This window comes from Asterias amurensis, chromosome 7, assembly GCF_032118995.1.
Source record: "Asterias amurensis chromosome 7, ASM3211899v1".
Taxonomy (NCBI): domain Eukaryota; kingdom Metazoa; phylum Echinodermata; class Asteroidea; order Forcipulatida; family Asteriidae; genus Asterias; species Asterias amurensis.
Genome location: NC_092654.1, coordinates 16,023,592 through 16,049,718, shown reverse-complemented (window position 1 = coordinate 16,049,718; position 26,127 = coordinate 16,023,592). Strand labels below are relative to the sequence as shown.

The 26,127-nt window shown below is 39.1% G+C and overlaps 2 protein-coding genes across 4 annotated transcripts in view; one reads left to right on the top strand and one right to left on the bottom strand.

Moving 5' to 3' along the window:
• LOC139939286 (uncharacterized) overlaps positions 1–1,416 on the top strand; it is a 33,028-nt gene extending 31,612 nt beyond the window's left edge. Inside the window, exon 15 of one of the 3 annotated variants that reach the window (XM_071935038.1) lies at positions 127–1,416. In XM_071935038.1, coding sequence (XP_071791139.1) covers positions 127–344 — 218 coding nt within the window. In that variant the 3' untranslated portion in view covers positions 345–1,416. The remainder of the gene's footprint in view (positions 1–126) is intronic. The other 2 variants (XM_071935037.1, XM_071935039.1) reach the window with 2 other exon arrangements.
• On the bottom strand, positions 1,404–25,074 carry LOC139939283 (EF-hand calcium-binding domain-containing protein 6-like). The gene is made up of 27 exons (XM_071935035.1): positions 24,964–25,074; positions 23,682–23,882; positions 22,685–22,800; positions 21,836–22,062; positions 21,098–21,301; positions 20,692–20,810; positions 19,868–19,992; positions 19,181–19,329; positions 18,375–18,485; positions 17,941–18,061; positions 16,706–16,876; positions 15,849–16,081; positions 15,218–15,385; positions 14,301–14,472; positions 13,535–13,783; positions 12,128–12,363; positions 11,078–11,293; positions 10,062–10,220; positions 9,192–9,419; positions 8,096–8,291; positions 7,664–7,855; positions 6,861–7,097; positions 6,118–6,312; positions 5,457–5,622; positions 5,015–5,099; positions 4,438–4,552; positions 1,404–3,743 (listed from the first exon to the last, which is right to left on the bottom strand). The coding sequence occupies exons 2-27, from the start codon at positions 23,857–23,859 to the stop codon at positions 3,471–3,473; spliced, it is 4,641 nt and encodes a 1,546-aa protein (XP_071791136.1). The 5' UTR covers positions 23,860–23,882; positions 24,964–25,074; the 3' UTR covers positions 1,404–3,470.
• Positions 25,075–26,127: the final 1,053 nt, after the last annotated feature.

The following is a 26,127-nucleotide window of genomic DNA, read 5'->3' as shown; positions in this document are numbered from 1 at the left end:
ACCCCTTTGCAAACAACTAGACCTTTGGTTGTTACCCTTGTTACTATTATTTATTTGACCAAAAATAATAACAAGGGTGTAACAACAACTCATTGTCATGAACTCATTGTCTTTTCTTGAACTCAGTGCCTTGGAACCCAGTCCCAGCCTCCTCGGACTACTTCAACTTCTCCTATGTGGAGTTACCAATGCTGACGGCCACCGTCGTGCTACTGTTTGTCATCTTGATCGTCTTAGTACGAGCTCTCAAAGCGATGAGGCGGCACAAGAAAGACTCGCCTTCCTCCTACCCTCATCGTGTGGATCGACTCAAGCTACCGTCTATCAGGATACCTAATGAGTAACTATCTATGGCATGTGATCTCTGCGTCAGTGCACTTTAGCTTTACGTTTTTCTCTTTAAAAGGGAACTTTTTTTTATTGAGCACAATGGCTGGCCTACACTATGCTGCATGCTTTGATTGTATGCGTTTTATGAGTTTGAATTAGTTGCTTTATTTATGAATGTTATATGTATTGACCGCTCTAAGGTTTAAGTCATGATTTAGTAAAATGGTGTCAAAATTTGCTGAAAATTTAAACACTGGTTACAATTTAAACGACACATAAAACAGGGTGTCTACATTTATAACAGGTTGTGCAAAAGACACCCAGACTCCCCTCTGCCTAGTATTATGGACCCCTTGCAGTGACGTCACATCATAGAGTTATATATAAGAACTAGAGGGCGCACGGGTGATGCTTCGTGCACAAACGCGACGGGACCACAAGGAGACATGCGCGCGCCATTCTGTACTCGCGTTGAATATGAAACACATGTTGGAGTTTTTGTTTATTAAACGCTACACAATGCTATTTTGTTCAACTTACAAAATGGCCGCACAAACACACGCTGTGGGATGCCAGTTTTGTCAACTTAGAAAATGGCCGCCTGCGTGCATGCCGGGGCGCGTATACAGGCCAGTGCGCCCTCTAGTTCTTATATATAACTCTATGCGTCACATGCAGCTACTGCCTGCCAATGGTCTGCTGTTTTGAGAGTTAAAATGCATGTAAAGGTTTGGCGAGTGTGTAATCCTTCTCGTTGGTCTAGTAATATATACACTAAACTGAAACACACTGGGGAAACTGACTCCAAGTACAGTACAACCAAGACTTACATCTCTCGCATACCTGGTAGTAATTGGCTTGAGTATTGGATTAAGACCGATGTTCATTTGTCTTTGAAAGACAGAATCTATGACAACTTTTATAACTATAATTGATAAATCACTTGCTTTATATTGTGTAATTTTTTTGTCTTGCCAAGGGGAATTTTACCTAAAGATATATGATACATGGAGAGAGATCGAAATGAATCGTAGAAAGAGAAGTAAATAAATATTATCCAGAGACAGCCATAATTCAGCATGCTTTATGTAGTATTATTATTTACAGACATACAAAATGAGAATCAAATACAATGCATAGTCGGAACATAATTCACACACACACAAACTTTACAACGCCCATAGTGGCTAGAGAATTAACAAATTCATATCTTTAAAGATCAGGATTTTATACACTGTCAAAAATGTTCATATTTACATGACACCAACAAAGATTGTTTATTAAATTACAAATAAGTGATTTCATAGACATGAAAAGCATGTCCGTTTACTGATGACAATTTTCTTTAAAATACAGATATATATATATTAGCACACTATATATACAGTGTATTTCTACAGACAATGGGTGCGTTCGATTAGCTTCCCCGTGTCGACCCCGCGATGTTCATTCGGGTGAGCCCCTGACAGGAGCTAATCGAACGATCACACTCACCCTCTCATGGTGACTTCATGCACATCGGGCAAACCCCAAGATCCCGCTCCACAAGCAGGGCACTTGGGGCTGACATGGGTGAGCCCCTGGAATGACCCCAAAGCTATTTTGAACGTACCGGGGGCAGACTGGGGTCGACCTCGGGAAGCTAATGGAACGCACCCAATCTTCCCAACCCAACACCAGCCTATAGCTGAAAACACAGAAATTCAACAACCCCTGCCAGAAAATAACTGCAAACACCTTGCTTTGTGGTTTAACTAATATCACAAGAGTAAACCGAATATGTTTTCAGCAAGTATTCATAAAAATTGAGAGCACTGGAATGCATGTACGCTTTTAAGAACTAGGTTACTTTCTTCTTAATAAATAAATATTCTAATGATGTTTGCTGGGATGTAATACAACGAACTAACCGACGTCTAAATCTAAGCATACGAGAGCTTCCAAAATAAACATTTTAGGAAATTTAGCAAGTATTCATAAAAATTGAGAGCACTGGAATGCATGTACGCTTTTAAGAACTAGGTTACTTTCTTCTTAATAAATAAATATTCTAATGATGTTTGCTGGGATGTAATACAACGAACTAACCGACGTCTAAATCTAAGCATACGAGAGCTTCCAAAATAAACATTTTAGGAAATTAGTCAACTCTCAGTGTAAAAAGGCTGCTGGAATTAGTTAAATAACCGTTTTCTTAACAGAAACTTCCAATGCTGACGGACATCAATGATTGGTCTTTGGCCCCTTTTCTTTTAAAAGGAAGGTACACCTTTGGTAATTGTCAAAGACCAGTCTTCTCACTCGGTGTATCCCAACATAAGCATAAAATAACAAACCTGTTAAAATTTGAGCTCAATTGGTCATCGTAGTTGTGAGAAAATGATGACAGAAAAAAACACCCTTGTTGGAATAAAAGACTTCTAGCTAGAAGTATTTTATTATTTTAGTGAGAAATCTATGCTATTACTCAAAATCTATGCTACTATCAACAGCTCTCCAATGCTCATTATAAAGTCAGTTTTTAAGTTAATATTTGTTTTGAGTAATTACCAAACGTGTACCTTCCCTTTAAGACAAGTAAAAAAAACTGGCATAAGGGTAGTTCTCTATTGGTTTCCTCTATGATTGTCTGTTTAGCTAGATTCATTCTGTATAACAACAAATAGTTTACATCTTCTTTTCAAAAACACCAGGGTATTTCATTAAAGTTCATGTACAACATTGGAAGGGAAAGACCAGTATCCGCACTTTGTGTGACGCAACATATACATTAAATATCACACCCGGGAAAGTTTAGGCTCAACAAATCATCCCAGTCAAAATAAAATAGTTGTCAATATTTTAGAACAAGTTTTGGTCTCCACGATCAAAACTAAAGTTGTTTCACTCACTCTCAAAAACCATAGCATTTCAAGCAAAAATGTTTCAAGGGAAGTTTTCCACTATGACCATCTTTAAACCATGTTTGATAGATGCAAATCTGTAAACCTCTCACCAATGTTGCACTTATCTTTCCAGAAGACACAATACAATCTCTCCACATAATAAAATCGGTCTACCCCATAAAAAAAATAAGCCTCACCTTGACTTGCAGATACCTTCCATTTCAAGCAAAAATCTGAATCCCACCAAAAAGCGTCTCACTGAAGAAAAGCCCTTAAGAAGTCGTTGTATGAGATCTTACCCTCCAGACACCTATCGTAGTACGTCATCAAATGAAAGAACTCATCTTCCGACATGTTGATGTTAAACTGACGCAGGACGGAACGGAACTGCATGGCGGTCACGATGCCTGTCCCTGATGGATCGATCCCGCGGAAGGCTCTCCTCATCTGTTTCCAGTTGTCGATGATACACTCCCGTACTCTCAGCATTGCTTGGATCATGTCGCTACTAGACGATCCAGGTTTGGTCTGGAATAAGAGTACAGGGGTAGAGTAGAGGTTAATTAGATTTCCACCTTTTTATTTGATGCAGTATTTTGTGGCACATCGTGGCTGAGACTCAAGCTCCGATTGTTCTGAGTGTAGGTTTGAGTCCCGGTTGTGACTTTTGCCGTCAATTTCACAAAACTCTTCCTAACTTAAGACTAATCTTAGGACTTAGGACGAGTCCCAACCCTGCACTGTAGCATGCAGACCTTAAGATTAATCTTAAGTTAGGACGAGTAACTCGTCCTAACTATGAGTTACTCATCCTAACTCGAGATAAGACGAGTCCTAACTCTTTGTGAAATCGGCTCCTGTGTCTGTAAGCAAGATACTTTTAAGTAAACAACTGTAGCTTTGTCCTTCGGATGGGACGTAAAGCTTTGTGTTGTGTAACGCTTGTAAAAGACCCCAATTACACTTACTGCCAAGAGAAGAGGGTTTGCCTTGGTATTTCTGGCAGTAGTTACCAAGTGCACCTTGTAAGGTGCTACATAAGCGGGTTTCATGATCGGCATAAAAACTTCTCATTCACATGAACGAGCTTACAGCAACCATACACTTTTGCACTACTGTACACACTATTAATATACTGTGTTGCCACTGTATTATGTTGCTGTAAAAATACAGACCAGGGGTTTGGGGGTGGGTGGGGGGTGTAAGCAAAACTATTTCTTACCGGGATCTTGGATGGATGTATTCTATGCCTAGACATGGAGGGTCTGTCTTCACCTTCCTCGGCTACTGGTTGAAGTTTCAGTACGGAATGCTTCAAGAAATCCAGGTAACAAAATCTGCAAAACAACAAAATATGGAACCAAAAATGAATTGTAAATAATCTCAATAGTCTGGTATTGGTGTGATTTAAATGAAAAAATATTGACAATTGACAACAGGGTTGTTATTGTACGCATGTGTACACACTATACTATGTAACAACAGTTTTTTTTTCTTTCTATCATTAGTTTCTTGCAACTTCGATGAATAATTGAGCTAAAATTGTCACAAGTTTGTTATTTTATCATCATAATGTTGGGATACACCAAAGGAGGATACTGTTCTTTGACAACGACCACAAATTATACCCAGAATTTAATCAAATGCAATTCTAAATACAGATACTAAATAAAATTTTGAATGCAATGGAAACATGTTTACGGGTAACTTTATAGTTAATTGGGCAAGACCTGAACTAGGAAACCCTCCCCGCTTGATATGACATTAACTTATTTGAGAAGTTTGTTTAAATCACTTACTTTCCATTTCCTTTTAAGTCGTACTTCGTGGTCAGCTGATCAAACTCATCACCAGTTAATGAAAATCCAAGGCTTTCCAGGATTCCTGAAAAAAAGAAAAAAAAATTAGTTATGAGATATCCCTGAACTTACTAGGACGAACGACCTCGTCAGTGTGACAGTGGTTGAGGGCTAAACTTAACAGATTTGGGCTATCAACCTAGATCAACTGTCACCAGGGACACCATGCCATCCACTCATGGGGCTGAAATAGGATTACCCCCTTCACAGTCTGTAAGGATGTAGGTATGGGTATCGCCCACTATAGATGTCTGGCTGGTAGAGCAAAATGCCCTACCTTCCCAACTTTTTGCACTCAATCATTAATATTGAATTCCTTTGTATTATTGAAGCCGTTGCTATGAAATTGTTGCTAATTCAGTCGGAGGAAAACGAAACTCACCTCTGAAGTCCTCTCCATCTACTTCTCCTGAGCTCTCAGGGTCTTTAAGGCGACACAATCTCTGGACCTCCTTCCACTGTTTACCCATTTGAAGTTTCAGCCTTTGCTCAGCATTCTCAGCGTTGACCAGAGGCGTGGCTAGTCGCTGGATGGACATCCTGCTCGACTGTAAAATGTAATCAGAGATCTTTATATAGAAGAGAGTTTATAGCTTGACTCTCGTTAAATATTGCCCCAATTGCCAATCCTTAATAATGCAGCTCTGTTGTGTAAATCCATTACAAATAATTATTGTAATGTTTTGCCTTGTGCTCAAAATAGGGCCCAATCACAACATTCTTTTTGCAACTTTGGTTAAAAAAGATCTTTTACATTATTGCCAACATGCATTAGCACATCATGTGTGATAACATGTTGCAAAAAGCGCATTGCGCCTGTCAGCAATACATGCCCGTCATTAGTTCGTTTTTGAAGCTGCAACCAAGAACTGTTACGGTCATTGGCCAGTAATTAGCTAAGACCAATTCTACCAAGTCTGTCTGTATACACACGCACTTCACAGTAGTGCACTCCTATAGTGGCCACCATGCCTCAAAAAAACTAATTCCAGCAGTTTTGAATGAGACCGGTGGGGGGCGAGTGGACCTACATGTACACTCACCAGTCTACTGGATGCTCTCACTGCCGGACTGGTTGCAATCTGCCTCGCTGGATGAACGGAGGATGCTCTAGGAAGCTCGGATAATGAGTCCAACTTAGAGACATCCAAGTTGTCCACCGTGTACTGCTTGAGAAACTTATGATACTCCATGTTGCCAAACTCATTGACTGGTAATGTGTTCCACAGACTGTCGAGCTGGAAGAGGATTGGAGATAAAAAAAGGTCAAATTAGCCAAAGGAGGGATTCAAGATTTTAAAAATAAACTTCAAATATTTTTTGCTACATCCTCTTGTAGCAGGTGATCTCTACTATTTAAAGGTGGGTAGTAGCCTAATGGCTTGCCAATAATTGTGCAAGCATACAGTTTTGTACCTATGGTGAATGGGAAAATGCCAACGCCAAACAACATAATGCAGTGTTTGTATACAAATAAAGAAGGGGAAACTTGCTTCCTTTGATGTCAAGATTACAACGGGATGTGATAGGCTGTCAGTGACATAAAAAAGCCAACTCTAATCGCAAAGCGTGAAAGCGTGTGAGCGTGAGAACTTTCGAGTGCGAAGCCTGCTGTATACACTAATCTTTGGTTTTAAAAGCCCTTCTCTACAACTTAGGCTGCGCTACAGTTTCATCTTCATTTTCTTAGTTCTAAAATATAAAAAAAATATAAAGATGGGTGGGGGTTAAAAAAACCGGATTCCCAGCGAACAAAACAAGGAAATCACACTCCTGTATTTCTTACCTGATCTGGATTCATCCTGAATGCAATCTCATCCATCACCATCTTGAAATCCTCCTTGGACACCACCCCGATCTTAGCGTAGTCCACCTCGCCAAACTTCTCCGTGAAACGATAGAAGCGCGCCGTTACGGCCATCCTGATGTCCTTCTGTAGATCTTCTAGGGTGTACAACGGCGGCGATTGACGGGTCGTCTCCTCGTCAACTTTGTTAAGGGATTCAAACCAGCTGTTTGCAATCTGCAGAAAAATGAATGTGATGGGATTATAATTGCATGACTCTATTTGTTTTTTTCTTGTCTGGCAGGCTCGAGATGCTGTATGGCCTCGACTTGATAAACTGATAAATTACAACATATCGTAATTGTAACTTAATATCCATAAGGATCAAAAGGTCGTTACAGAAACGTTACAGAATTGGTAGGAAACAAAAATCGTGATGATCACAGATTTACATAACTTACATGGTATAATGATGATGATAGTAGAAAAAATGTCACACTTGATGAGAAACAAATAATCTAACTTCGCGTTTGGAATATTAATTTTGGTTTTTTACCCATACACTGATGTGTGTTAGCACTGTATACTCAGTACTTTCCCGAGTCCTGTGAAAAAAATATCACAGGCATGTTACTCGGGTGGAATTCGACCCACTTTGGAGTTTATCGCTCAGTGTATCGCTCAACAAATAGGATGTCAGACTAAAGTAGAAAGAATATTATGCCTGAAACAGGTCGAGATTCAGATTGCAGAAATAAAAATGCTAATTTCAAAAACTAAACTTCCCAAAAGACAACACATACCTCATTTTCATTGGTTGAGAACTCTTCCAGAAATGCCATGTAGCTCACAGTCAAGTCCGAGTTCACACGGATCTTTGTCATCAAGTGTTTAAACTGCTTGTCTGTTAGTTTGAAGCAGAAGTTGTCCAACACTCGACGTAGCTCCGGAGCGGATATACGCCCTCGCTTGTCCTTGTCAAAAGCACCGAATGCCTGCAGTGAGAGAAAAATCAATAAATGTGTGTACTCCAAACTTGCTCTTGGCTCTGTTGAGTGTTTTATAATTTTGACTCTGCGCAGAGTTTTCAGATGACTGATAATTCAAAACTTATATAATAGATGTTAAATTTGCATCGGGATAAGAATATTAATTTTTGGTGTTTACCAAGGCATATTACTGAACCCACGACCCTTGCAATTCTAGAGCAACTTAAAAGCAGTGTCAAAACTTACCGATTTAAGGACTGGTAGTTGAGTGGACATCAACCTCTTGAGTTTCTTCAGGGCTTTATCCGGACCTAGTAGAGAGAAACTCTCCGGCCGAACCACGGGGTGGTTCTTCTGCCGATAGCGTGCCTCTCTACCCTCGTCAAACGCTTCAAGGAACTGTACATAGGAAAGTTTGCCCTTCACTGACTGGACTCCGATTCTACAAAAACACAAAGAATAATTATGTTGAATTAGAATCAAATTTCTGTGTATTTTTCCATTTTTTATATTGACTTCTTCAGGGAATTTCTATGGTTAACAATGTAAAAGTTCCTACGTGAATCAGATAGTGGGTCTTACCATTGGACTCTATTTGAAGAATAGACCCCTAAGTGGGTCTTAGAAAACATTGTCATTCTTGTCGCATAAACAATTGTATCATATATCTTTGAACAATATTAATGACAAGTTTCACCTAGTCACGAAAATCATTGAAACACAACAGATATCTGATTACTGCGATCTGTATCTTCGAGGGCCAAATTCCATAAAGCCTGCAAGCACAAAAAATTGATTCTACAAAAACACAAAGAATAATTATGTTGAATTAGAATCAAATTTCTGTGTATTTTTCCATTTTTTATATTGACTTCTTCAGGGAATTTCTATGGTTAACAATGTAAAAGTTCCTACGTGAATCAGATAGTGGGTCTTACCATTGGACTCTATTTGAAGAATAGACCCCTAAGTGGGTCTTAGAAAACATTGTCATTCTTGTCGCATAAACAATTGTATCATATATCTTTGAACAATATTAATGACAAGTTTCACCTAGTCACGAAAATCATTGAAACACAACAGATATCTGATTACTGCGATCTGTATCTTCGAGGGCCAAATTCCATAAAGCCTGCAAGCACAAAAAATTGCAGACCTCAAATCATACCTAGATAAAATAGGGAACCAGCCGAAATACCACAAAGTTTACATTGATATGACTGGTTCATAACTCTTTCCTTGCTGAACAGCTCTAAATGGCCAAGGACTTTTGAGTGACTTTTAAGGATATCCGAGGGCAAACTAAAATGCCTAAAATTTGAACAAACTGACCAACACCAACCTTTGTAAAAACTCAGAGAATGTGCTGTCATCCACCAGATAGTTGTGGTCCAACAGGACCTTCTGGAGCTCCTTGACCGTAACATAGCCCGTCTTGCTGAGGTCAAGCTGGTTGAAGGCATTCTGAAAGGAGGCGTACTTATCCCGGAAGCGATCCTTGAGGGCTTGCTCTAGCTGGTCAGCCGGGATGAAGGTGGCGTTAGAAGCTTGGTTTATGGTGATGTTCATTCTGTCAGACAAGAAAAATTAAGTATAAATTCATATCCAAACTCTTGTTCTAAATCAAAAACACTGTCCGACTGATTAGGGCCCAATTTCAAAAAGCTGTTTAGCAGATAATCTTAGCAAATTTCTTTGCTAAGCTTGGATGAAGGTGGCATTAGAAGCTTAGTTAACGGTGATGTTCTGAAGATGTGAGACAAGAAAAACAATGATGGGTTTGTGGAAGATTGGATTTATATTCAACCACTTGTGTTCAATCAAAAACACTGTTCGACTGATTAGGGACAACTTTCATAAAGCTGTTTAGCAAAAAACCTTAGAAAATTTCTCTGTTAAGTGAAAAGTGAATAGGGTACCAGTCGCAACAATGTAAAAATTGATAGAATTGTCGGCTGGTAACCAGTTTCTGCTAAGCAAGAGTTTTCCATTCTTAGCAAGTTTTTGTGCTTACAGGATTTACAAAAATGGGGACCTGTACACATCTCAGAAGAACAGGACAAAAATGTAATGTTTTATCAAGGATTTTGAATTATTTTGAAGGACAAGAGTAACCCCAAGTTTAAAAAAACAAGTCATTGGGAAAACACCCTGGCTCCCGCTTTTGCTTAAGCAGGGAAACAGACTGCATGAGTCGAGGTACTATACTCACTGTTTATTTAGTTGCGTAATGTGATGGTTCTCCAGAGTCTCATGGGAATCCTCAACGATTCTTCGGCTGACTCCGATCTCGTCTCCTGGAGCAAAGGACTTGCCCATCATGTACAGGAAATGTTGATGGTCGATGTAACCCTTGCAGTCAAAGTCATACCTGAAAGAAATAAAAACAAAGTTTAATTATTCGTTTATTCTAGTTTTTGTCTTTTTATTTTTGTTGCCTTTAAACATTTCTTGCATGCCCTGGCTCGTCCAGATTTATAATATTTTGATTTTGATTGGGTAACTTTAATTAATGATCAAGTGTTTTAAAGGCAGTGGACACTATTGGTAATTGTCAAAATCCAGTCTTCTCATTTTGGTGATTCTCAACATGTACATAAAATAACAAACCTGTGAAAATTTGAGCTCGATTGGTCGTCGGAGTCGCGAGATAATAATGAAAGAAAAAACACCCTTGTCACACGAAGTTGTGTGCGTTTAGATGGTTGATTTCGAGACCTCAAGTTCTAAACTTGAGGTCTCGAAATCAAATTTGTGGAAAATTACTTCTTTCTCGAAAACTATGGCACTTCAGAGGGAGCCATTTCTCACAATGTTTTATACCATCAACCTCTCCCCATTACTCATCACCAAGAAAGGTTTTATGGCATTAATTATTTTGAGTAATTACCAATAGTGTCCACTGCCTTTAAAGTGATGCTTGAAAATTTGCATAAAAAAAAACTGTAGTAGTGAATTTGAACCTTCAAGACTATAAGAGAGGTTTGCGGTAAGACCATGTGAATATCATTTTTTGAGGTAATGTTGGTTCTGAAAACCAATGGTTAATTAACTATCCTTTCTTTTCAGCCAACACTACTCGTAAGAGATATTCGCATGGTGTAACCGCAAAACACTCTGAGTTATAGTAGTGAACTTGCGCTCATTTACACGTTAACTCTTGAGTCTTTAAAGAGGCATACTGGAATAAAGGCTTGAGGTGGCACTTCCTGAAAAATGACGACTCACTTTTTCCATAGGAGTTCAAACTCGTCTTTGGTCATGGGTAGCATGAACGTATAGAGTAAATCTCTCAGCTCCTTCTTAGTGATGACTCCGTTGCCGTTCTTGTCGATGGTCATGAAGGCCTTGGCGAGGTCTTGGTACGTACGCTGAGCCTTGGTCACCAGGATGTCGTGAACCTGATCTGCAGCGAGTTGAGCTGGGTCGTGGGTCTTGTTAAACCTGAAATCAGGAAAACAATAACAATGTTAAGGAACTGGTGGGCCCAATTCCAAAGAGATGCTTAAGCACAAAAAGCAGCTAAGCACAACAAAATTATGCTTACTAGAATAAGGTTGCCAGCCATAACACCATGTCTCATGTACAATTCTGCTAAGCAAACAATTATTAAGTAATATTGTCAGCAAGCAGCTCTATGAAATTGGGCCCTGGAAGTCAAGAATGTGACGACCCATGTGGACAAGATTTAAAAAAACTGAATCTTTTTGAATGCCTTCATGTCATCCCACAGCAATCTTACAGAGGTTAAACAATGATGAAACAATGCAAACAAACATCTAAGTATATCGCACGGCGCACAGGAAAGCTAATGAGCAACTTTCTTAGACTGATCCCTCATTCAGCCATCAGCGAAGATGTTGCAAAGCTGCCTGTTAACGTTTTGTGCCCTCCTGGCTACATTTCTTGTCTTATTCATTCTCCCTCTCTCACTCATCCTGGTCTGCGATCATCTAATGCCCCTACACGTTCCAAAGGAAGTTTGGGGGACAGGGAATTTGCAACACCTGCTCCTCGATTGTGGATTTTGATACCATCGTATATTCAACCATCTAGTTCCTAAAGTACTTTTCAATCTTAGCTTAAAACTCATTTGATGTCTGAGGACTTTTCTCGCTCATTTCTCGTATAAATGATATAAATTTGCAAGTTTTTTGTTAGTTATTGTATTGTATTATTGTAGACGTCTTTTCAGTCTACCGTGGATGACTGCGCATTAAAAGTTTTGCTATTATTATTATTATTATTATCTGATCTGCTAGCGTGGTGTTGTCATACCTGTGATCAGAGTCAAGCCACTTGTGGCTCCCCGGGGCGTCCACCACCTGAAACCTGTCCAGGAAGTCCCTGTAGCTCAGCTTGGTCCTCTTATTGATGCCTAGCTTACTCATCAGCTTCTTGAACTCCTCGTCCGAGATGGTGAACATCAAGGTGTCCATCAGACGGCGGAAGTCTTCCTGCTCGACGAGCCCATCGTGATTGTCATCCAACTTGTAGAATGTGGTGCGGAGGCTCTATTATGTGGGTGAGAATTAATGTCAAAGTCTTTGGTTTGGATGCGATTGTTTTTGGTGGATTGTAGGTTTGGATTTTGAGGTTATCACAGGGCCTAATTTCATGGCTCTGCTTACCGCCAAATACTGCACTTAGAATCATTATTTTTTGTCAACAGGGCAAGTGCCAAATTTATGCGATAGGTTTGTAAACAAAGAATACTTAAAGGCAGTGGACACTATTGGTACTTACTCAAAATAATTACTAGCATAAAACCTTACTTGGTAATGAGTAATGGAGAGCTGTTGATAGTATAAACCATTGTGAGAAATGGCTCCCTCTGACGTAATGTAGTTTTCGAGGAGTAAGTAATTTTCCATGAATTTGATTTTGAGACCTCAGATTTAGAATTTGAGGTCTCGAAATCAAGCATCTGAAAGCACACAACTTTGTGTGGTGTTTTTTCTTTCATTATTATCTCGCAACTTTGATGACCGATTGAGCTCAAATTTGCACAAGTTTGTTATTTCATGCATGTTGAGATACACCAAGTGAGAAGACTGGTTTTGACAATTACCAATAGTGTCCACTGTCTTTAAACGTGGATTGCGCATGCGCACAAGCAAAAATCCTGTGAAATGCTAATCTGTGAAATAGGCTTGATGTAAGTTCAGAATTCCCTGCTCCGTTGAGTGTTAGCAAACTCTTTGCTAAAGTAAGCAGGGCCATGAAATTGATAAACCACAAAGGAAACTAATTGGGTAAAATTAAGCAAATTTTGTGTTGAACAAACAATTAATGACAAGAGCAGGATTTGAATCAGCGACCTCCGGATTAACATGTTGGTGCTCTACCAACTAATCAATTTAGGGTTATGTTGGTAGTCTCAATGTTTTGCTCAACCCAAGAAACTGATTCAATAAGCCACGTAAGTGATAACTGATCGACCGACATTACAAGAGCACCCATGCAGTTTATCAATCCCCATCCTCTCAAACCCTCAATCCGTTCCACCAACTTACCCCAAACACCTGTCTCATCTTGTCCAGTAGTAGACCCTCTACTTCCCCAGATGTCATACTCTGCGTCAATAGATGTGTATAGCGATAATTGGGTTCCCTCGTGATTTCATCACCAGGACCTCTCATACACCCCCTCTACTCAAACCCTCAATCCAATCCACCAACTTACCCCAAACGCCTGTCTCATCTTGTCCAGTAGTAGACCCTCTACTTCCCCTGACGTCATACTCTGCGTCAATAGATGCGTGTAGCGATGATTGGGTACCCTCGTGATTTCATCACCGGGACCTCTCGCTCTAGGATCCTCAAACTGCTCTACAAAGTCTGTGTACGTCAACGGACCGCGGTTGAAGCCAACAATCTCACATAGGCTACTGAACTGGTCATCTTCCATGTACATTCCAAAGGACTTCAAGACCTGAAGTTACAACATGAAAAGCTGGCTTTAATTATCTTCTTATAGGTAAGTAATTTCATCAACTTTAGCAGAAAAGGATTTTTTTTCTTTTAGACTTATAAAGACCGGCCGGGTCGGCTCAGGAGAGAACATTAAAATTTGGAAAGAACCAGTCAGCTGAGCAGAAAGAATTTTAAGAATTAGTAAGACCCAGTCAAAGGATTTTAGTACCAAGAAAAACCCAGTCGGCTCAGGGCAGACAGTATTTATATCAAATTTGTATGCATTTATTTATTTATTTATTTATTTTTTTCCCTTGGGAAATAACACCGAAACATAATCTCTCATTAGTGAGGCCCGTTCATAATTCCTGCGAATGCGATACAAACGTTATGGTAAAAAAAAATCGCAACATAATTAGTATCAGTTGAAATGAACCAGGCTTTACAGAAGTGAGCCATCATCACATTGACTGCCCTTCTACCCTCTCCTTTTCCACAAAACAATTCCAAGAACACAATTTTCCTCCTCCACCGACCTGTCTGAACTCCTTCTTGTACAGCTTGCCTCGTCGGCTCTTGCAGTAGCGTAAGAAGTTATCTCTGATTCGTCCAGACTTCTGAGCCATCCGATCCTTGAGCTTTACGATCACTTCATCTGCAGACAGTTGACTGGTTCGCTCCAGAGCAGTCTGCTGAACATTCGTCAATCTGGAGAAGAAAAAAACGAAAACAATTTTAACAAATTTGCAATGTCTTGCTGTGAGGACGCAAGAATAGTTCTTTAAGAAAAGACGGTACCATTTTCATAAAAGCCTCTACTTTATGTTCTATGGATATTTTGATGGTAAATGTGCCACCAGTGTGTCTTCTAGTTCCTCCTATCGGGATGTTTGAGTGCGAAAACAAGGCTTTGTGCGTGCTTCTTCTCATGCTTCTTCATTCTTTTAAAGACACACATGTCATGACCAGGACTGGATCCCGTACTGAGCTAATTAGAATAGAAACATAACAGCTTGAGTCCTGTGCGAAGACCACTCATCAAGTCAAAAAACGCTTGTTGTATCACTTATTTAGCCATCGCAAAAAGGAAAAATACAAAAAAATATTTCCAGATGGGCCTGGAGCAACAAAAGCCATGTACTTACTCTAATCCTTTGACCTGCTGGTCAATGATGTAGATTTGTTTCAGGTTTGCATTTCATTTGAGTTACTTTCAACTATTTGTATTGATGGATTGATGGTGTTTTTTTAACAATGATGAAGACTCTCTGTCTGTTTTTATTTTAGGGTTTTACCCTCTTGCCTTGTGCATGATTTTTTTATTTATTTTTTTTTTCCTATAAATAATTATTCTGTTTTACTGTTTTAATGTTAAATATTGTTATCCATCAGGTTATTGGCGCTTGCGCTATTTGAATAAAAACAAATTTAAAAATTAAGTAAAATAACCAACCTGATATCCAAGTCAGCTTGTCTCTGCTGTTCACTGAGATCACTCAGGACCTGTATTCTTGTACTTGGACCAACAAGATCCCCAGGGGATACGTCCACACCCAGCTTGGCCAGGAATTCTCCAAATATAATCTTGCCGTCTGGCGATTCCTCACACTGACTCCATAAACTGGTGGGGAAAAATATGTCAATATAATGAAAGTGCTGGTCATTGCAAGTCAAAGCAGTCTTAACGCCACTGGACACTATTAGTAATCAATTACTTAAAATAATTGTTAGCATAAAAACTTACTTGGTATCAAGTATTGACGAGCTGTTGGTAGTGTAAAACCTTGTGAAAAACGGCTCCCTCTAAGGTAACGTAGTTTTTTGAGAAAGAGGTAAGTTTTCACTAAAATATTAAAAGACTTCAAACCTGAAGCCTTTGGTAATCATCTGAAAGCACACAAATTTGTGCAACAAGGGTGTTTTTTCTTTTTGTATTATTCTCTTGCAACTTCAATGACCAATTCAGCCCAAACTTTCACAGGTTTGTTATTTTATGCATAAAGTTTGGATACACCAAGTGAGAATACTGGTCTTTGACAATTACCAAGCGTGTCCAGTGCCTTCAAATACTTAAATCAACTTACACATCAAAATGTTCATCTGAGACTGGTAAGACATGACGGTTGAGAATTCTCTTCAGGGGTTTGTATCCAATAGCTCCAGTCCCCTCTGGATCGGCTAGACGGTACGCTGAACTCACACTCTTCCAGTACTCCTCTATCTTCTCTCGTAGAATATCCTCTACAGTGGACCAGGCAAGGTTAGCTGGTGCCCTGTCATTCCACCGATGCTCAGAGTCTAACCATTTGTGACCCTCCTGTAAAAGATTTTATTTGAATGAATCAAGAGTTACACAGACTGGTCGAGTGATTTCTTCTGTTTTTCACCCCTGTGAACTTGGTTCATATCCTACATGTTCTAAAGCAGAGTCTTGCTAGTGGAATTGGTTGCCGTATGTCCTTACTTGGTCACGAGGGTTTCCTTATTTTTTAGGTTTTCCACCTCTGTGGACCACGATTCAAATCCAACCTCAGACCAGGGCCTTGTATGTGGATTGGGTTTTCAGTTCATACCTATTGTGAGGTTTTCCCTATTTTGGGTTTTTCCTCCCACATCTAAAACTGAACATTTCTTCTCGTTTCCTACCTATCCTGTTTTTGGCGCTAATTGTGCTGTTGGGTGTGTATATAAATAAATCAAAATTAAATATCTAAAACTAACATCTTCTCTACATAGACATTTTACGAGCCATTAGTTGCATTACCAGAAAAATATGATAATAGTCAAACTAATAACAATGAACTAACACACAAGAGGAAGTATTTCCCTTCACTTTCTTGAAAACCATTATTTGAAAATAAAAACCACCATTAATACCAATTGCATTAAAAAAAAAAATGTAAATGACTTTTGTTGGAGGAGGTCAAAATTTATCACTCACCTTCGTTTCGCGAACTTCAAACAAATCTAGGAATGTGTGATAATCGATGCAGTTGTCATTGTATGGGTCTAGCTGTGCGACAAGGCCTTTGAATTGCTGCTCATTCAGACGTATGGTAAACTTATCCAAGATCTTACGCAGTTCCTTCTTTGTTACCTTGCCATCTCGATTCTACAAAAATGGAAATAAGAAATTAATTAAGAATCCATCCTGGGAAAAGTTTAGATTCACTTGTTCATGTTTTGGTTTTTATTGTTTTTCTAGCTCTGTGTTTGATTCTGCTTTTTTAACAAGAGTTTTTGTTCAAACCTCCTTTTTAAAATTCAGCCAGTGAATTTTTTTTTTTTTTAAATAAAAGGAAATACATGTTAGGTAGGTGGCCTTTTGCTGAAATCTTGATGGTTCAGTGAAAGTTCTACATACACCTACATCTGTGTACATATAAGGCACCACTACATCAATAACCAAATTGGGAAAAAATACACTTCTTGAATTTGCATTAAAGAGTCAGATTATCTGATGGAGATAGTGAACGCATTCCAGGTTAAGGGAGCAAAATGTGAAACTTGATGCAGACTTGAAAAGCTTGACAGAGTTTGGTTCCTTAAGGCGAGTAGTGTCAGATGCATTAAAGAGTCAGATTATCTGATGGAGATAGTGAACGCATTCCAGGTTAAGGGAGCAAAATGTGAAACTTGATGCAGACTTGAAAAGCTTGACAGAGTTTGGTTCCTTAAGGCGAGTAGTGTCAGATGCATTAAAGAGTCAGATTATCTGATGGAGATAGTGAACGCATTCCAGGTTAAGGGAGCAAAATGTGAAAAGGTGCGACTTGATGCAGACTTGAAAACCTTGACAGAGTTAGGTTCCATGAGGCGAGTAGTGTCAGATGCTGAGCAAAGGCTTGAGCGACCAGGGCCCAATTTCAAAGAGTTGCTAAGCTAAAAAATTTACTTAGCATGAAATTTCTTCCTCGATTTAAACAGGATTACCAACCAAATTTTCATTTGTTGCCTACTGCTTGTTACTGGTATTCAGCTGTTGTTTGCTTATCCTGAAAACCATGTGGAAACTTGGTTGGTAATCCTGTTTTTATGAAGAAAAAAATTTCATGCTTAGCAAATTTGTGTGCTTAGCAGCTCTATGAAAATGGGCCCAGGACAGTGGGGAGACAGGCAAGATTATACCCTATGGTTACATAGAGCTTTTCCTGGGATTCAAAAGCCGAGTCTTACCTGATCAAAAGCCAAGAAGGCCTCTTTGATAGAAGGGTACATGTTAGTGACGTGTTTATGGAGGAGTCTTGCGATGTCTTCAACTTCCATCTCACTGTCTCCTTCTCGGATGGGATTCACTCTGTTCATCAAACAGAAAAGAACATTGAGTAAGATTTGAAACGCTGCTTGGAGGGAATCAGGAAAATAGTTTAATGGCAACATTCGTAAGCACTTGCAAACTGCAACAGTTGCGTCCTTTATTAACAGGGGTTAGAAGTATTGCTTCTGAAATGCCTGAAACCATGGTCCAAACATTGGAGGTACTGCAGCCGATTTCACAAAACTCTAGGATTAATCCTATCTCGAGTTTTTTTTAACCAATGCATTTATTGAGTACTAAATTCATTGATAAAGTGCTTCACAAGTTTGACATTTAAATAAGTTCAACTCACTTGTGATTTGGTTTGATCGGGATGGTCTGCCCATTTCCTTCAATTCTAGGATTCTGGAATTTCTCCAGAAAATGTTCCCAGGGAATCTTGTGAGACGCTTTCAGGCCAAACCTAAATTAAAAGAAAAAGAAAAATTGATTACTGCAACCATTTTCACAATTTTTTTTAAAAAAGGCACTGGACACTAGCTATTGGTAATAATTACTCAAACAAAATTGTCAGAACAAAAACTTACTTGGTAACGAGAAATGGAGAGCTGTTGATAGTATAAAACAAAAGCAACGGCTCCCTCTGAAGTAACATAGTTTTTGAGAAAGAGGTAATTTCTCACTCAAATATTAAAAGGCTCAGGGCCTGGATGAAGCCTTATATTATGCATCTGAAAGGACACAAATTTGTCCAGGACCTGCCGCAGGGTATTTTTTCTTCATTATTCTCTTGCAACTTTGATGACCAAATGAGTGCACATTTTTACAGATTTGTTACTTTATGCATATTTTGCGATACACCAAGTGACATACTAGTCTTTGACAATTTCCAAACGTGTCCAGTGCCTTTAATACACACCCAGGTAAGGGAACAAACCAAGTAGTACTCTTTATCCCGATACAAAAATAACATATCTTAAAGTATTATGTTTATATTTAGCTTTTTGAAATTTGTTGCAAACCAGATGCATGTAACATGGTCATAATAAATAATAGTAAAACCAGCTCTTATATAGCGCAAATCAAAACAAATTATCATTGCGCTTTACACACAAACAAAAGCAAATAATTAGCTCTGATCAGTGTCTGTCTCTTTACCTGTCCATAAGTTGCAGAAATAACTGATCAGACATCGGTAGCGTGAACTGGATTAAGATGCTCTTCAGGTCTTCAAGGGAAACAAAACCGTCTTGTCTCGCATCGAAGGCCATGAACATCTTCTTCAGATTGATGTAGTTTTCCTTCAGCTGCAAAAGTGAAAAACAAGAAAGAGCGCTTGTTTAAGAGTACAAATTGATCTTACCTTGGCCAAGGCTTTTTTTCCTTGTTAAAAGGGCGCCATTATTTTTCCGCTGGGACACTTAAAGGTAAACAAGGCAATATTCTTTGCACTTCCATTCAATCTGCTTTGTATGATTGAGATTTCTGCAAGTACTTCTTACTTCCTTACTACTTCCAAAGCGAATTTTGATGTCACAGCCATGTTTTTGCTGTGAACGTTTCGCAAGAGTTGAACACATTTCAAATGTTGCAAATTTGTGACGTAAAAATTTGCATCGCGATCGCATTCGCATGAAGTATGAACCTGGCTTCATTGTTATTAAACTAATCTGAATGCAATTGCGTCCCCCACCCTCAAGTTTTTCCCAATGGAGGTCATGCAATGTCTCATAAAACATTATCTTGAGGACAAAAATGTTGATCTTTTTGAAATCCAGGAAAGTTCCTAAGTTTTCAGTAAGCATTAATAGTACTGTGAAATAGAAAACATAAATCATAATATACCCGCTTGCGAAGCTCTGCCTCGATTTGAGGGAAGGTCATCCCCCGTACGGTGTCATCCGATCCGTTGAATACCGCCAACTGTTCCACTTGTTTGTGTCGATTTTGTTCCTTCTCCGCAAATGACACTAAAAAGTTTAATAACAAAATATATTGGTGATTAGTGTTTTATGAAGAAGAAGCCTGCCCCCATACTGGTCCTGCCTGTCTAAGGGGTTGCTCCCGTTTGCAATGGATGGACCACAACTTCAAAGGGCAATGGGACTTTATCTGACAGCTGGTTGAGGGTTTGCCAAGAAATGGGCCCAACTTCTTCAGACATAAAAAAAAAACAGGCAGCTCCACCCACACAAGAACCAGTTCACTCCTGGTTGATGAGTAGCAACTTCTTCAAAGTACCTTGCTAAGAAACAAAAGTGCCCTGTACGAGCCCCCATTCCATGGATGTGATAGACTTTTAAAAAAACCTGAACTGTGTGTGCAAAGTGTGAACGTTTGTGAGCGCGAAAGCATGTGTGCACGAAGCCTGCTTACATATATTTATCTTTTGTTTTAAAAGCCCTACTCTGCAATCTGGGGCATTCACTATGGTTTTATCTTCAGGTTTTTATGAATTTGATCTTAATTACAAAAGGTACAAAAATAAATAAGAAGAATTTCCAGTTAAAAATAGAGGAATCACATCCCTGACACTCTGATAACTCAACCACTAGACATCAAGCCAAATGCACAGTTAAAACTGTTTGTCCACAACAAGTTTAATGAAGATCTTGGCTTCTCATTTGAGAAAAGTAAAGTAACCCATCATGTTGACAATTGGGACTCACATGGTTTGGTGCTCTCCGGGAACATAATATCATGACGTTTGACGTTCACACCGAGTCGCTGGAGAAACTCTCTGTAGTTCACAACACCATTATGATGGAAGTCATACCTGGACCATAATCTAAAAGAGGAACAAAACCAATAAAAATAATTTTCAATTAGGATTAAACACTTGTCTGAGTATTGCAATGGGGCAGGATAAAAACTGCTGCTTCAAATAGTAAAATGTGAACAACTAGGCTGCTAGTTTTACTGGAACGGGCTGAAGTATAACACGAAATGTAGACTTTAGAAATTTGATCCTTGGCCACTTCCAAAACTTTTATTGTAATTTTAAACTCAGATCAGTATGAAATTTGGCCAAGATATTTCACCTGTGTTACCCCCAGAGACTTGACTATCACTCACCGGTCGTACTGTTCATCTGTCATTCGGAAACAGTAATTCTCGATCACTTTGCGCATCTCGTGTTTTTGGACCTTGCCGTCCCGGTTGTAGTCAAATAAATGCAGGCCTTTGATGAAGTTCTTCAGGTTGCCCGCTACCTTCTCTCGCAGTTGTCTCTCCAAGACATCAATTCCCATATCCTGAGGTGACTTTGTGTAGCTATATCTATATTAAATAAAAAATATGAGTCCACCAAAACATGATTTGTTTTCCTTCAAAGGAACATTACAGAGTTGGTTTTTGCTATCAAAACAGTTGCTGACAGTGTAAGCTCTTTATGTAATCCACCATGTACATAAACTGACAAACATGTAAAAAAATTCTGATCTATTCACACATATTACTATCAAACCTAGACTTGTGGAAAAGTCGCTAATGTATGTCGCGGTGATAGCATTCCGACTCTTTTCACAATTCCCGCAACAGCGGCAGTATTCTCGCAAGAGTGCTGGCCCCTGCGAGACTACTGCTCTCACACTGTGCAGTCTCATTAAACGGGGAGTAGTCAGCAGCCAGCAGCTTCGCGTGAGAGCAGTGATCTCGCGAGAGCAATATTCAAATATGGAGACCTGAACCATTACGCCATTGATGACTTGTCCACAAGTCTATATCAAACCAAGTCTGAACCTGACTTGTAATATCTGTGGTAAACAAGTAAAAAAGTAAACAAGTAAATACAAACAGGAAAAGTTTACTGACCTATGACCCGAGGTCATTTTCCAAGACTCCCTGGATCCTTCTCCGCTGCTGGCAAACCTATCTAGGAAGTTGCAGTACACTATGGTTCCGCTGGCATTCGCTGGTACCTTGGCCACAACAGCATCAAACTGCTCCCTGGTCAGGGGGTGACAGTAGGTGTCTAGGACCCTCCGAAGCTCTCCCTTTGTGATGGTCAGACTCTGATCGATGTCGTAATTCTGGCACGCCTGAAATTAAGAGAGATGTTTTGAGTACATTATAGGATGAATCACCAGTTTCGAAAGACTGGACTGTTTCAGCGGACATTTTCTAAACTGGTTTTCATTTTTCTTTTTTAGAGTGTTCAGCTGCCTTTATTTTAAGTCAGGAAGTATTTTTAAAGGCAGTGGACACTATTGGTAATTGTCAAAGATTAGCCTTCACAGTTGGTGTATCTCAACATATGCATAAAATAACAAACCTGTGAAAATTTAAACTTAATCGGTCGTCGAAGTTGCGAGATCTTAATGAAAGAAAAAAAACCTTGTCACATGAAGTCACATGTGCGTTTAGATGCTCGATTTCGAGACCTCAAATTCTAAATCTGAGGTCTCGAAATCAAATTCGTGGAAAATTACTCCTTTCTCGAAAACTATGCCACTTCAGAGGGAGCCGTTTCTCACAATGTTTTATACCATCAACCTCTCCCCATTACTCGTCACCCAGTAAGGTTTTATGCTAATAATTATTTTGAGTAATTACCAATAGTGTCCACTGCCTTTAATGTCAAGTTGTTGTGGGTGCCGTGGGTGATTTCAAGGCCTGCATCTCCCAAGATTACAATTAAAGCTAAATGATGTCTATAGTTACCTGTTTCAAGTCATGGTAGTGCTGTCTGACCTTGTCTCTTATGAGCTGCTCAACTTCAATGATACTGAGTTGGGGATTTGGGGTGAGGGCGACAGGTGATAACGGCGCTGAGGAAGCTGGATGCAAAGAACAATCACAAGTTATTATGAATTGCTCTCGCAAAATAACAACATTATATTTGTTTGTTTGTTTAGATGATCTTGGTAAAATCCTGCAAGAGGATATAACTACCAAGCTGGCAACAGCCAATCTCTCTCATACAAACATTGATTTCAAACATCTTTGATTATGAATTGCAAAAATCAAGAAGTTGTGATTCAGTAATTAGACTGTAAAATTCTTGTCATTGTGAAATCAGCGATTAGCTTGTATGAATCAAACCAACAACCCTGTGATTGCAAGTCCTAAAGGTCTACCCACTTGACCATGGGTACTATCAGTTTACTGTTTTAGGTTAAGGCGAGAGGGGACTTTTCAATTTATTTTCAACAACAAACTTTAAAAGGCAACTGACATGGTTAAAACAATTGGGGCAAGAGAAAGAAAGACAATATAGCTCTTCACTACAAATCTAAATTAGGTTATAATACATTTGAAATTCATCATTTTTATCTGATCATTTTGAGAAAGACTAGGTTTAAAACATATGACAGACAATTTATTGCATTGGTTGATAAATAAGTTTGCAAGCTAATTTAAATTTGTCAATGTTTTGAATTGAACATTTTCTTCCCAAAACCAATGATGTACATGTACAGGCCTGTATGCTTCGTTTTTTGAAAGGGCGAGGGCACCAAGGCATTTTTCCTTGGTAAGGGCACGCTATGAGGAAATTATAAATTTCTACTGTAGCATTTCGGGCACCAAGGCAATGACCAGGGGGGCAATCGTCTTTGTTGCCTACATGAAGTATCAGGTCTGAACCCATCCCTTTATTGCAATGATTGTGTCCTCCTTTTTGCTTGAACTTTTTTTCAAAATTTCACATCTTCCTTGCCTCTTGATGGAGCTCTTTCTTCTAGGCGACCGTACTCAAACGATCCTCTCGATGCTCGGCTTCCAGGAGTGCGTAATCCATTAGATGTTTTGAGGATATCCCTTGGTGTAAACATTACTCCCCCTGTATTTGGGCGGAGACCTCCCATACTAGATCCTATAACCAAGGGAGACGCCATCTTGTGTCAGGGACGACTAGAATCTGGTTGAGAAATAAAATAAATTTAAACAATGTTATTTTTCTTGTATGACTGGTGCATTTTTGTAATTTTATGAATAATTTAACTGTTTTTGACAATCATTTGTGAGAAAAAAATCTCTTGGTAGATCCAAGGTCCAAGTTCCAAAGTCCCAGGCCAGACCTGGACAGCATCCTGTGCCAATTGCCACAGACAGTGACTGATACCCTAAAAAAACACCAACAATTTACTTAGTGTCTTGTTAAAGCCATTGGACCCTTTCGGTAAACAGTATTGTCCAAGGCCAACACTTCGTGTATCACAACTTCTATATCAAATAACAAACCTGTGAAAATTTAGGCTCAATCGGTCATCGGAGTCTGTGTTTAGTGGAGAACCCACCATTGTATCCGTGCGTTTCGCCGTGACATGACATGTGTTTAAAATAAATCCGTAATTCTCGCTATCGAGAATTGCTATTGTTTTACTGTTTTCTCAAAAAGTAAAGCGTTTTATGGAATAATATTTCAAGAGAAGTCTTTCACCACTACCTTCTGTAAACCCTGTATATTATTTGTAAATCTGTGAACTTTTATTTTGTTTTCTGTACCGAAAGGGTCCAATGGCTTTAACTAGTGTTATGTTAGTGTTATTTGCTATCGGTTGCCTTGGATTGGAATAACATTGTAAAAATGTAACATTTAACATGTTACTCACAGTCACAGTCACTGTAGTGTTACTGTTACAGTTAAATAAATAAGAAAATTAAATGTTTGACTTTGATTAATTAATAAAGTCGTTTGCAATAACAATGCATTGCAACTGCAAAAAATTTCACTAAAAAGTGATGTACCTCCCAATTGTTGCCCTTTTATTTAATAATATAGCTTCATCTGAATCCCAAAGTTGTGGAACTGCCCGACGTAGAACCGGCAGCGCAGTGTGGCCCAGTGCAGTGTGCCGCGTAGAGACGGGAGATGCAGCTACAACGTGTGTGTATAGATGTGATGTGATAAAAAAATACCCCCCATAATAACAACACATCAATCCCAGATCATTATATCCATTAAAAAATGTTCAAGCATTGAGACCATTTTCACTTACTTTCTTAATCTGCAGTGTAACGATCCAAACTTGTCACCAAGGCATTGTTTTTCTTCTGTCAAATGGGCTATATTTTATTTATTTTTCTGTGGTCGTCTGCTCCGGCCAAGTTTTTACGGGAAGTTACAGTTGGTACCCCGTACACCAGCAAGCCCATGCTAAGCTATACGTTGAGAGTCAAGGGAGCCAACCAAACAACAAGTTGCCAGTGGTGGTACCACGTGATCAATCAGTTGATTGAGTGGTTGCTAGGCAGTAAAGTGCATAGAGAGATCTAGCTCAATGCATAGAGATCTAGCTCGGAGAGTCGAGTGGGTTGGCCACAGATTTTATTAAGCTGCTCAATGCATGCATTGCATTCAGTAACCAAATATAAATTCATACATATTTTATGACCATAGAGCAAGGACAAGATAAGACACAAACCAACCATGTTGATCAGTAACACCACCTATAAAATTGCTTTTTTTATTGTGCTAAATGATTTTATGCCACACTCATCTTAACTTCTTGGGAGGTTCTGGCAAATTGTCGATATCCAACCTTTGGCCCAATGTCATAGAGCTGCTAAGCACAAAAATTTGCTAAGCATGAAATTGCTCCCTTATTGATAAAAACAGGATTACCAACCAAATTTCCAAGTGATTTTCAGGACAAGCAAACAACATCTGAACACCACTGAGTAACAAGCAACAAATGGACATTTTGTTGGTAATCTTGTTTTTATCAAGGATGTAATTTCATGCTAAGCAAATTTTTGTGCTTAGCAGCTCTATGAAATTGGGCCCTGTTAGATACGCAAGCCATGGATCACGCCTAGATAAAGAAAAGCCATAGTTTATTTTCAATGTTTTGTTTGATAAATCAAAATTTGAGACAAAATAACAATTTCATATTTTGTTGTAGGCCTACATGTACATAGGCCTACAACAAAATATGAACTTGTTATTTTGGCCCAATTTCATGAAGCTGTTAAGCAGAAAACACTGCTTGACTTAAGTTCGTTGCTAAGCAAAACTTGAGTCGGGCACCAGCCACAACGATGCAAACTTAATGTAATTTGGGCTGGTAACCTGATTCTGCTAAGCAATGCTATTCTGTGTTAAGCAAATTGTTAGGCTTACTAACAGGCTTTGTGGCATTGGGCTCAGAACTTAAGTGGGA

Bases quoted from the DNA above. Each gene is read 5' to 3' on its own strand.
- LOC139939283 (XM_071935035.1), bottom strand. From the start codon at position 23,859: ATGGCGTCTCCCTTGGTTATAGGATCTAGTATGGGAGGTCTCCGCCCA. The intron at 18,062-18,374 runs GTGAGTTGAACT...TTTGATGAACAG, and splicing joins CCGATCAAACCAAATCACAA to AGTGAATCCCATCCGAGAAG. The intron at 7,098-7,663 runs GTATGTGTTGTC...ATTTTTCTGCAG, and splicing joins TCTCAACCAATGAAAATGAG to ATTGCAAACAGCTGGTTTGA.